The 13,124-nt window shown below is 40.0% G+C and overlaps 1 protein-coding gene across 26 annotated transcripts in view; it reads left to right on the forward strand.

Moving 5' to 3' along the window:
• The window catches only part of PIP5K1B (phosphatidylinositol-4-phosphate 5-kinase type 1 beta), a 521,283-nt gene that overhangs the window by 341,341 nt on the left and 166,818 nt on the right, over nt 1-13,124 (forward strand). For all 26 annotated transcript variants that reach the window (XR_014057501.1, XR_014057490.1, XR_014057525.1 and 23 more), the window contains one exon: nt 11,644-11,761. Coding sequence is in view for 19 of the 26 variants with exons in the window: in XM_081503676.1 (XP_081359802.1) it covers nt 11,644-11,761 (118 nt within the window). In the remaining 7 variants the exon portion in view is untranslated. The remainder of the gene's footprint in view (nt 1-11,643; nt 11,762-13,124) is intronic.

Consider the following 13,124-nt stretch of genomic DNA (forward strand, 5'->3'; position numbering starts at 1 on the left):
GGCAAAGTTTAAGTACCAAGTATGAAGTAAGCATAGTCTTATTAATAATATTTGTATGTTCTACAATATTATTGTTATTACTTTTCATCTTTACCATTAAGAAAAAACTATTTTGCATATGAAGTAACTAAAGCCCTGAGATATTAGGTGTCTTAACCCAAAGTGATAAACCAGTAAATGGTAAAGCCAGGATTTGAATTCAGCGGTGGCTGGCTCCACAGTTTTGTTTCTCCCGATACTATGGTGATGAAACACAGGAATGGTATTTCTTTTTGAATTAAAAAAAAAAACTTCTAGAATTATGAAACTAAATCTACCTATCTGGCCCCTGGACAACCAGCTTGAATCCATCCCTCTGTTCCCCTGTAGGAGACACCGTCACTGCCTTCTCTGGGATGGAAAATATGGTTTGAAAGCTGGCAATAAATATATCTTTCCATATTCAAGAATAATTATCTAATCGAAGAATTTGTTAAAAAAAAAAAGAAAAGAAATCGCCTGTATTTTTATGTACTCACTTGAGTTTAGCTTGATGTGAAGATCATTGCAGACTGCCCTTAGGTTTAATGAATTTTCTTCTTTGGGATTTATTTGAATCACCAGGTGAAGTGAAAGTCACTCAGTCGTGTCTGATTCTTTGCGACCCCATGGACTACACAGTCCATGGAATTCTCCAGGCCAGAATACTGGAGTCTATTCCAGGGAGCCTATCCCTTCTCCAGGGGGTCTTCCTGACCCAGGAATCGAACTGGGGTCTCCTGCATTGCAGGCAGATTCTTTACCAAATGAGCTATATTATTCTAAATGACAAGCAAACATATATGTCAAAGATTCATATAAGCATTGCCAAATATCAGTGCTACATTTAGGGTTTTGACAGACTAGCCAACCACCTGCATTTCAAGTTTCACTGACATAAACTCATGTAAGAATCCATTTGTACCATGGGTCAGCACACTACAGCTCGTGAGAAAAAGCTGGCCCCGTGCTTCTTTTTTTTTTAAATAAAGTTTAATCGTAACAGCCACGTCCGTTCACTTACATATTGTATAGGGTTCCTTTTCCACTACAACAGTAGAGTTGAGTAGTTGTAACAAAGACTCTAAAAGGTTTGCCAACCCTTGATCTATACCTGGTTTTTTCCATACAAGGTTTTATATAGATGTGGATAGAACACAAAGCTACCAGAATATTCTTCTCAGGATTAAATGAGAGGTATGACTGTTGCTGGTAAAGCCAATAATACAAGGTCCCTTCAAGTCAAAACTTTTGAAAGATTTGTTCAATATTTATGTAGTGGGGATGAGGGAAAGATAATTTCCTATCAATAAGAATTACATACCTCTTCCTTTAATTCAAAAATGAAAAATTTGTTGCATGCACTGAATATTACATAACATTCTAACTTATTTGAAATTGTCTTGTAAACATAATTTCTCAGTGTGCTAGTAACTACTTTAGAAGTTTAGCATTTAGATGATGAACAACGATATCACACGTTCCCAGTAAATGACACCCTGGAATATGTTCTTTGGTTTTGGAATCTAAGCTGCCTTCAGCTACTCACTTTTAAAGGCTGGCTGTTAGCTTGTTCTCCTCAAAGATAGTGCAACCTTGTGTTCTAGAAGGCAGCTCATGGGTACCCATCACAGATGTGTTCAGCAGAAGGAGGCTGGCACCTTCAGGGAGTGTGTCTTTTGTTTCATTATGTTTGTTTTGTTTTTCCTTCAGGAGAATGGAAAAACACTGTCACTGTCTGATTTGGCAAGAGAGAGAACCAGTTTCTATTACCCAGGTTAAATAGTTGTATGTGAAAACTAAGCAATCTCCACCTTGCCTGAGTTGGCAGAGGCAATTAGTAATGCCTAATGCTGCTTCTGCATACCTTGCCTTATACAGGTTCACTTTGAATATTGGTTGCCACCACTAGTTTGTTACTGGACTGGAGTGTCACTGGTCCAATTGTATTACACTTAAGTTTTCTTTGTCTCAGTATCACCATCTGTATATTAGGACAAAGTCACTTATCCTGCCTCATGGGAGGTGTGATGGTTAAGTTGATGTGTCAACTTGACTGGCTAATAGATGCCCAGATAGCTGATAAGACTTTTTTTCTGGCTGTGTCTGTGAGGATATTTCTAGAAGAAATTAACATTTGAATCAGTAGACTGAGTGAAAAAAGATCACCTCACAGTTTGGGTGGACGTCATCCTGAATAGAACAAAAATGTGGCAAAAGGGCTGATTAACTCCCTACTTGAGATGGGACATCTGTCTTCTCCTGCTGATGCTGAAAGCTCAGCTTCTCGGTACACTGGTGGTGAATCAAATCAAGGAAGCTCATCATATGTAACATGTTGCCTCTAAAACATCAAAGCTCTGGGCCTCAGCTCCAAAACTGGACCTCTTAAGAGTCCTGGAGATACTAAATCAATTTCACCCCATTGCTGAGCATCAGATCTCTCCACTCAGTGCCACTGAAAATAGCGCTAGGTTATCAGGCTCTGAAACCACACACGCAAAGCAGGGTGTTCACAGTACACACAAATGAGAACCCCTAAATGGCTAATCAAAGAGTTTTGGGTGAAGTAGAAAAGGATAGCTTTATTGCTTTGCTAGGTAAAAGGGGACGCAGTGGGCTAATGCCCTTAAACCATGTGTCCCCACTTGGGGAGGATAGTGAGAAGTTTTATAGTAATTGTTCAAAGAGGGTGTGATCAGTCCATGGACATTCTTCTGATGGGTTGGTGGTGAGGTAAGTGGGAGTCTACCTTCAGGTCTAACTGGTCTGGGGTCTTCATGCTTGTGGGCAGCATACCACCATTAATCATTAACTCCTTCCACCTGGAGGGGGCTTCAGTATCTGCAGAATAGCTTAAAGATATTTTTGTGTGTATCCACTGATGGAAAAACAAGACCTTGCCCCAAGGCTGCTCTTGACTGTTTCTCCCTGGCCTCACATCCCCTCCGTTCCCTAATTAACTACTAGAATATGCCCATTGGAATTCAGGGAAGGTCAGGGAGACTGAACGAAGGCTGTTTCCTATAATCAAAGAAATGGAGGACACAGAAAGGGCTTGTACCCAGGAGCCCCACAGGCCCTGGACATTATCACTCCCCTGGGACATCAGTGTTCCTGATTCTTGGGCCTTCAGACTTAGACCGGGACTTATACCATTGGCTTCCCTGACTCTCAGACCTTTGGGTTTGGATTGGAATTACACTACCAGCTTTCCTGGGCCCCCAGCTTGCATATGACAGATCGTTGGACTTCTCAGCCTCCATAACCACATGAGCCAATCCCTTATAATAAATCTGTCACCTAGGAGTTGCTGACCCACTCATTTTGCCAGGAGGCCACTAACTAACAGTTACAGTTTGAAATCAAGGAAGCTCACCATATATAAAATGTTGCCTCTAAAACATCAAAGCTCTGGGCCTCAGCTCCAAAACTGGACCTCTTAAGAGTCCTGGAGATACTAAATCAATTACACCCCATTGCTGAGCGTGAGATCTCTCCACTCAGTGCCACTGAAAATAGTGCTAGGTTATTAGGCTCTGAAACCACACATGCAAAGCAGGGTGTTCACAATACATACAAATGAGAACCCCTAAATGGCTAATCAAATTCAGCTCACCTGATCCTGCAGCATGATTAGGGATGGGGAGCATGGGGATGGGGAGATAATTAGGGTATTTGGGAGGTTGTACCCTGAAACCTTTAACAGGATCCTGAAAAGAAAGACTAACTGAGGAACATCAAGTTGAAATTAAGGCCAACCTAATTGCTGCTGACTTTTCCACTGCCTTGGTGTAGATCTAATCTCCTCCTCTTGTTTTTTCCTGACTAACTTAGGTCATTACTTTCCCTCCCTAGACACTGACTTCCTTATCTGCTAAATTCCAAATACTGGCTACTGCTTCCTCAAGCTTCAGCATTGTAATCCTAAACATTTACTGCCATTGAGAAATAACATACTTTTGGACTGAAGACAAGCAGTAACTTTAAATTAAGTTCAGTTAAATTGAAAATTGAACCCACCTCCGAAGAGTAAATATCAAAATCCCAGAGCTGATCCGTAATAAACTCTAACTGCTTCTTGATGAAATAAGGGAGAAGAGAACAAGATAGAGAAAGTACTATTTTTTATTTGAAGCTTCTTCCTCCTTTGGTGAGGCTGACAAACGCTTTCTTTAGTAACTTGATAGGGTAGAACTGTGTGTTGGCTTTCTGATTTAGGTTCTTACTTGGCAAAAGAAAGTTGGAGATCCCACGTGGGTCTCAAGATTTTTTAAACATATTTTTTCTTAATATATATTTATTTTATTGAAATATAGTTGGCGTACCATGTTTCAGGTGCACAGCAAGGTGATTGAGTTATACATGTACACATACATTATTTTTGAAATTATCTTCTATTATAGGTCATTACAAGGTATTGACTATAGTTCCCTGTGCTATACAGTAAACCTTTGTTGCATGTTTCATATCTATTTTTTAAAATTAGAAACTAGCATTCTGTTCATACTAAGTCAGACAACTAAAAATGTATGACATTTTGGCCTCCAGATTTTTATTGTTGAAATTTTACCAGCTCACGGGATCCAAACATCTCGAATCACTGCTGAAAACATCACAGCTGAAATTTCCAAAGTCTCAATTTTATGCTGAGACAGGAAACTGGGGTCTTCCTTAAATGGGTTGAAGAGACCTAAGTCTTAAATTGTGAAAAAGTCTTCTCTTCGCCAGACTTCATTTTTGCTGAGTCTAGATGCCTGACCGGCTCCTGATGGCTGCCACCAGGCTCAGGCCTGGAAAGCCCGCAGGGGTCTTTGGTGGAGGGCCAGTGGACGAATGCTGATTGCAGTTGTGTTTGCTTCCTTGGCTCAGCATTTCCTGCATGTGCAGAGGAGCCTCTGTGCTGGACATCAGTGGACCAGCACCCGCACTGGTCCCCTGTAGGTCCCCCGTAGGTCTGCCGGCTGATCCTCACTGCACCTGCTGTGTGGTGTTGCTCTTGTGCCCTGTACCTCCTGACAACCTCCAGCTGGGGCCAACAGTCCAGTAATTTGCATTTCTTTCAGTAGAGCTTCGTTCATGTCAGGTTGCTATTTGTTATTCACTGGAGCAGCTTACTAAGCAGAAGGGTTACTGAACCTTTCTGCTGTGTGGTACCGAGTGTGAGTGTGCAGAGCTTTGTTTTGGGCTTATGGCTTTTACCCTCAACTTAAAAAAAAAAAAATTAGTATTGTAAATGGTAATACATAGAAGGGTTAATCCTCATAATGCTTTTAAAATAAATACTGTGAATAGTGTCCCTTTCATTCCTGTCCCTTTTGTACCCAGTGTCTAACTCTACTGACCCCTCTTACTAGGGATCTGTACATCCTTCAAGGGTTTTTTTATGCAGATACATGCCAAAGATATATTTTTTTGTTTTTGTATTCAAGTGTTGGCATGCCATACACCGTATTTTGCATCAACCTTCTTTCACCTAATTTGTCTCAGATCTCACCATGTCAGTGTATTTTGTTGTTCAGTCTCTAAGTTACATCCAACTCTTTGTGACCCCATGGGCTGCAGCATGCCAGGCTCCCCTGTCCTTCACTCTCTCTGAGTTTGCTCAAATTCCTGTCCATTGAGTCTGTGATGCTATTTTACCATCTCATCCTCTGTTCCCTCCCTTTCCTCCTGTCCTCAATCTTTCCCAGCATCAGGGTCTTTTCCAATGAATCTACTCTTCAGATCAGATGGCCACAGTATTGGAGCTTGAGCTTCAGCATCAATCCTTCCAATGACTATTCAGGGTTGCTTTAGTGTAGGATTGACTGATTTGATCTCTTTGCTGTCTAAGGGACTCTCGAGAGTCTTCTCCAACACCACAGTTTGAAAGCATCAATTCTTTGGTACTCAGCCACCTTTATGGTCCAACTCTCATATCCATACATGGCTACTGGAAAAACCACAGCTTTGACTTTATGGACCTTTGTCCACAAAGTGACTTCTATGCTTTTTAATTAAGGTATCTAGGTTTGTCACAGCTTTCCTTTCAAGGAGCAAGTGTCTTGTAATTTCATGGCTGCAGTCACTGTCTGCAGTGATTTTGGAGCCCAGGAAAATAAAATGTGTCACTGCTTCCATTTTTTCCCCATCCATTTGCCATGAAGTGATGGAACCAGATGCCATGATTTTAGTTTTTTGAATGTTGAGTTTTAAGCCAGCTTTTAACTCTCCTCTTTCACCCTCATCAGGAGGCTCTTTAGTTCCTCTTCCCTTTCTGCCATTAGAGTGGTATCATCTGCATAACTGAGGTTACGTAAGCTTCCTCATTCTTTTGTAATAATTGCATAGTATTCCAGTGTGTGATTGAACCTTAATTGACTGGTTCCATTCTGAGAGACATCTAAGTTGCTTCTAATCCTTCATCCTTATAAACACTGCCATAATGAATAACCAGGTACACATATGTCATTTTATACAAACACTAGTTTAGCATATAGTAATACATTTGCTAAATCAAGAGTTATATATACATTTGTAATTTTGACAGTTGTAAAAAATGTCCTCCAAAGAAAAAGTATCAATTTACTTTCCCACAAGTAGTGTCTCAGGGTGCTAGTCTCCCTTGAGCTATAACAAAGTTTTAAATTTTTACTCACCTGAGAGAGAAAATGATCTCTTGGTGACAGTTAATTTGCATTTACTCTATGACAAATGAGGTTGAACATCTTTTCATATGTGTAAGTCATTTGTACTTCCATTTCTGTGAACCGCCTGATTATACCTTTGGCTATTTTTAAAAAATATTAATATATAACTTTTTGGTCTTTGCTGTATCTTAGAGCTCTTTATATTGGGAAGTTAGCTTTTTGTGAAATGAGTTGCAAATGTTGGGGTGGCCAAAAATTCATTTGCATTTTTCGGTGCAATGCTACGGAAAAACCTGAGTGAACTTTTTAGCCAACCCAATATTTTCTCATTTTGTCGCTTTCTTTTTCCTGCCTTTTAAAATAAAAAAAAGCATTTAGCCACCTCATTCTTCATGTGACATGTTCAACCCTGGGCTGTCTCTTATTTCCGTGCAACCTCAATCATCCAAACTCACTGAGGGCTCCACACGTGCTGGGGCATGGCCTTTCTTTCACATTTTCACCCACTGCCATGTCATTTCTAAAGGCTCAGTACCAGGTCTCAGAGAGCACAACTTGTCAGTGGCAGAGATGGAACTTGAACGCAAGTCTCCCTGAATTACAGGAAGTTAGTAGCATCTCAGCTCCCACACAGGGGGTCCAGTGTGATTTGAGAGAATGTAAAATCTTAATATTTGTCAAAGGAAAGCAGAATTCATGAATTATAATCTACTAGAAGAAAAACAAATGAAAAGTGGTCATGTATGATGATCCACTATTAGGGAATGTTCCTCTCCATTCAGGCAAGTGGAGAAGTTCAAGATTGTATAACCTCAGCAGTTAATTATTAATATCTGTTAATTATGCTGTGAAGAAATTGCCACTTCCTGTAATGCCTTTGTTAAGTATTATCCTTGTTCTCTTTTCATTGTCTCCATTATACCAATATAATTTATTGATGACCCCATACAGGCAAGCCTGTATCATAGTTGATCCATACCTTTCTTTATATCTTAACGTGGCCCAAAGCTAGCTATTAATAGATTCAATTTATTTTTTTTATTTTTTTCATTTTTAGTGATGTAATGGCTTTTTATATCAGCCTTCAGGGGTCAGGGTGGATATATAAAGAAATAAAGGTTCCCTTTCCTTAACTAGAGATGTTCTCTGTGTGTGTGTGTGTGCGCACAAGTGTCTGCCTGTCTCATCTCCAGGGAAACCTAACACTATCCTTTTCATACCTTTTCTGAATGAAGCACAGTAGTCAGGGAGGTGTGAATCCAAGGAAAGCTGTTGTAATTAGTGGTAGATTTAGGGAAAGGTGAACAGCTCAAGAAGCTCTGAGTAACCAAAAATGATAGTAATAAATACTGTATCCTCTCTGATAAAATCTTGGGTCCCTAACTACATGGGAATAAATCATTTAAAGAATAATTCCATGTAAGTGGAACATGTGTTTTATTTTACTCTTGAATGTTGAAGGTGATCTGTGATAGAATGAATTATTTTGACTGCATGAGATAGAAAGGAGATAAGAGAGTGGAAGAAAACAAAAAATTAACAACACTCTTGGCCCACTGAAAGTAGCCTGCTTCAGATTATTATTACTTGCTTGCAACAGTGAGAAAAGATGTCAGAGGTCTCTATGAGTCTCTTTGCTCGTATCTCTTATTTCTACACAGCCCATGCTTTCAAGTTATAATTATGCAAGTTCCAAAATCATTACTTTTGGCAGTCCCATAAGACGTATAACTGAGTGCATGTCTCATAAATCCCAAAATATGGGATGAGGAAATGTTTGGACACCATGCCTGGGTATCGTACAAGCATTATGAATATTCAACTGTGCTTGCTTAGGGCAACAATAGCCATTTCAGTGAGTGGATGATCTGGTCATATGTGAGTTCTTCTCCCAAGCAGCCTCCATTCCTGTGTCACTCCCGTCCTGTATGTGCCTTGCTGCTGCCTGAGTGCAGTCCTAGCCTTCTCAGAGAAGATTGGTTGTTATAGGATGGCCCCTAACAACACAAGCCTACTATTTCTTTTGAAAGTCACCAAAAGAAACAGTCACCTGTAAACATGCAGAGGGAAAACTGGCCACACGATATATTGAACAGGTTATTTCCTAAATAGTTTTTAAGGATGATTTTGGACTATGTGATTTCTTTTTTCCTTTTATGTTGACTTTTGAACCTAAGCTTCATCTAAGAATCAAGTTTACTGAATTAGCATTATCTTAAACTCATTTTTTCATTCAAAAATACTAATTGTCTACCATGTGTCAGGTACTGACACAAAAATCCTGACAGACCTCAGCAAACTTAAATTATAGTGGATTCTAAGTACTTGCTGTATGCTGAAAGCCTTTTTTTTTGCACAATGTATTTGTGTAATATCCATGAAAGCCTGGCCTCAGTGTTCCACCTAGAATGTGGTGACAAAGGATTCTGAACCTCTAAATAAAATTTTTTTTACAATAAAAAATTAGGTAATGTCATGTGAAATGTATTACTGTATGTAGTCAAAGAATAAAATGGATGGTAAACATCATAAACATAAAAATTCAAAGTAGGGGTTATCTCTAAGGAAAAGGAGGAGTATATGATCCATAAAAAGTACTAAAGACAATTGAACTACGAGAATAATATTTTATTTCTTAAGCAACAGTTTAGGTGCATGAGTATTTGCTCATCTCCTTATACCTTATTCAGTTCAGTTCAGTTCAGTTGCTCAGTCATGTCTGACTGTTTGCAACCCCATGAATCGCAGCACGCCAGGCCTCCCTGTCCATTACCAACTCCCGGAGTTTACCCAAACCCATGTCCATCGAGTCGGTGATGCCATCCAGCCATCTCATCCTCTGTCATCCTCTTCTCCTCCTGCCCCCAGTTCTTCCCAGCATCAGGGTCTTTTCCAGTGAGTCAGCTCTTCGCATCAGGTGGCCAAAGTGTTGGAGTTTCAGCTTCAACATCAGTCCTTCCAATGAACACCCAGGACTGATCTCCTTTAGGATGGACTGGTTGGATCTCCTTGCAGTCCAAGGGACTCTCAAGAGTCTTCTCCAACACCACACTTCAAAAGCATCAATTCTTCGGCACTTAGCTTTCTTCACAGTCCAACTCTCACATTCATACATGACTGCTGGAAAAACCATAGCCTTGACTAGACGGACCTTTGTTGGCAAAGTATTGTCTCTGCTTTTTAATATGCTATCTAGGTTGGCCATAACATTCCTTTCCTTTCCTTCGATTAAGTGTCTTTTAATTTCATGGCTGCAGTCACCATCTGCAGTGATGTTGGAGCCCCCCAAAATAAAGTCAGCCACTGTTTCCACTGTTTCCCCATCTATTTCCCATGAAGTGGTGGGACCAGATGCCATGATCTTAGTTTTATGAAAGTTGAGCTTTAAGCCAACTTTTCACTCTCCTCTTTCACTTTCATCAAGAGGCTCTTTAGTTCCTCTTCACTTTCTGCCATAAGAGTGGTGTCATCTGCATATCTGAGGTTATTGATATTTCTCCCAGCAATCTTGATTCCAGCTTGTGCTTCTTCCAGCCCAGCTTTTCTCATGATGTACTCTGCATGTAAGTTAAATAAGCAGGGTGACAATATACAGCCTTGACGTACTCCTTTTCCTATTTGGAACCAGTCTGTTGTTCCATGTCCAGTTCGAACTGTTGCTTCCTGACCTGCATACAGGTTTCTCAAGAGACAGGTCAGGTGGTCTGGATATTCCCATCTCTTTCAGAATTTTCCATAGTTTATTGTGATCTACACAGTCAAAGTCTTTGGCAGAGTCAATAAAGCAGAAATAGATGTTTTTCTGGAACTCTCTTGCTTTTTCGATGATCCAGCGGATATTGGCAATTTGCTCTCTGGTTCCTCTGCCTTTTCTAAAACCAGCTTGAACATCTGGAAGTTCACGGTTCACGTATTCCTGAAGCCTGGCTTGGAGAATTTTGAGTGTTACTTTGCTAGCATGTGAGATGAGTGCAATTGTGCGGTAATTTGAGCATTCTTTGGCATTGCCTTTCTTTGGGATTGGAATGAAAACTGACCTTGTCTAGGCCTGTGGCCACTACTGAGTTTTCCAAATTTGCTGGCATATGGAGTACAGCACTTTCACAGCATCATCTTTCAGGATTTGAAATAGCTCAACTGGAATTCTATCACCTCCACTAGCTTTGTTCGTAGTGATACTTTCTAAGGCCCACTTGACTTCACATTCCAGGATGTCTGGCTCTAGTGAGTGATCACACCATCGTGATTATCTGGGTTGTGACGATCTTTTTTGTACAGTTCTTCTGTGTATTCTTGCCACCTCTTCTTAATATCTTCTGCTTCTGTTAGGTCCATACCATTTCTGTCCTTATACCTGTCATAAATTTTGCACAAAAATTTTCAAAGTGAACCCAGAAGAGGAAAAAAATCATAATATGTATGGGAATGGAAAACAGGTTTTAAAATCCCTAAATATTTAAGGTCTTTTCCCTGTAACTGTGTATATAAGGAAGAGTTTAGATTCAGCACCCATCTATTTCCACTGTGTTGGTTCTTTCTGTTGGTGAGACATTTTCTAAGCTATTTTACTTATTCCTAGTTTAAAATGTTTATGCAATATTCAAAATCCATGACCCCCAAAAATGCATTTTTGAAGTTGCTCAAAACACTGGATCTTATACCTAGAGCATTACAGCAGTGGTTTCATTAGAGAGAATGGAGTGATTTTCCCAGAAAGGAGGCACAGGGGGATGAAGAATTTTCAGGCTGAAGATACATTGTGACTGGCAGGGGATGCGAGCTTGGAGTGGCCCTTGCTGCATTAGCAGCTGTTTTTCCCTGATGGCCATTGGCCTTTGTGACACTAGCTTAGAGAGACTCAGTATCAAGGGATGTTTTACTAGAGGGGAAATTGGTATAGGACTAGTAGAGCTAGAATTTGAAGTCAAAATTGTCTTTGCTGATGTTCTTTCTCTCTCTCTCTCTCTTTTTTTTTTTAACATTTTAACTGCAGTGAAGGGAGCAATCTGACCCCAGCACATCACTACCCAGACTTCAGATTTAAGACATATGCTCCACTAGCATTCCGATATTTCCGAGAACTTTTTGGCATCAAGCCTGATGACTACTTGGTAAGAACTTACCATTTTCCTTCCTTCTCTAGAAATGTGTGACGTCAACATTTGTCTCATAGCAACAACAACAAATGGGCTGGGTCTCTTACTTGACAAAACTCTGGAGCATAGCAAAAGGATCAAGTTTTATAACGATTATAAATTTAGCTTCAGGAAATGTGGCTTGACTCTCAAGTTTTACCTGATAGCTATAGAATCTACTATGGTAATTGATATTTAAGTAAGTGGAATTCAGTTGCTACTTCAGATAATTCTTCTAACAGATATAAATAGCTATAAATACTCCTGTGAGTTTTGCTGATTGGGTTCTCTTTGAAAGTCTTCCTATTTTAATTGCCTTATTTATATCATTCATCTCAAACCTGCCATGGCCCATGGCCATGTTCACCTTGATCTACAATTTGAATATGATTTTAGAGAAGCTGGATAGTTTTGTCCTAAACAGCTCTTCATGTGGGCTCTTCCTGAAGGTATTTTTATTTGGTATGAGGGCATGTATTATCCTTAAGTCTGTCTTTTCTTCCTGTCTGCCTTTTGGTATGCAGCCAGTACAAACACAGCAGGCTTTTTGTGAGAAAGTCTGATGTGACCTCAGAGTTTTACCTTATTCCTGTTCAAGAAACCAGGAAGTTTCTTTCTGTTTCAAGAGAAAAATGATTTATCTTATAATTTGATCACTGTTAACACCCTGGGGCTCTTGAAAATTGGTTTTCAAGAAGCTTTAGGAGGGATACTGTCAAATATTTATTGTTCATTCCATTCTGAATGATCTTAGTAAGACATGAGCCAGATCTGAGAATAATCCTTTGCAGAAGAAGTGCAGCAACATGTGTTACTTATTAACAGAGAATAAACTCTGTTTTATAATTTGAATATGGTATAAATGATTAAATTCAAAGCTGATTCTGTTCTGAGCTGATAAAACCCATGAATGACCCTCTCCCTTAGCTGGGCCCTAAGGAAAACTTCTGCCTGATGAATGAAAGAATATACTGGTTGCTCAAGGAAGTAACAGTAAGTCTTCATAGAGCATGAGAACTGAATAGAACTGTGTAGTACTGTGGGCATCCTGCTGCCCTTAAATGTGCACTCATACTACTCACATTTAGGCTTCCCTGGTAGCTCAGCTGGTAAAGAATCCGCTTGCAATGAAGGAAACCCCAGTTCAATTCCTGGGTCAGGAAGATCTGCTGGAGAAGGGATAGGCTACCCACTCCAGTTTTCTCGGGCTTCCCTGGTGGCTCAGTTGGTAAAGAATCCACCTGTAGTGTGAGAGACCTGGGTTCGATCTCTGGATTGGGAAGATCCCTGGAGAAGGAAACAGCTACCCACTCAAGTATTCTGGCCTGGAGAATTCCAT

Source organism: Giraffa tippelskirchi, chromosome 1 (assembly GCF_054371585.1).
Source record: "Giraffa tippelskirchi isolate mGirTip1 chromosome 1, T2T-mGirTip1v1.2.pri, whole genome shotgun sequence".
In the NCBI taxonomy this organism is placed as follows: domain Eukaryota; kingdom Metazoa; phylum Chordata; class Mammalia; order Artiodactyla; family Giraffidae; genus Giraffa; species Giraffa tippelskirchi.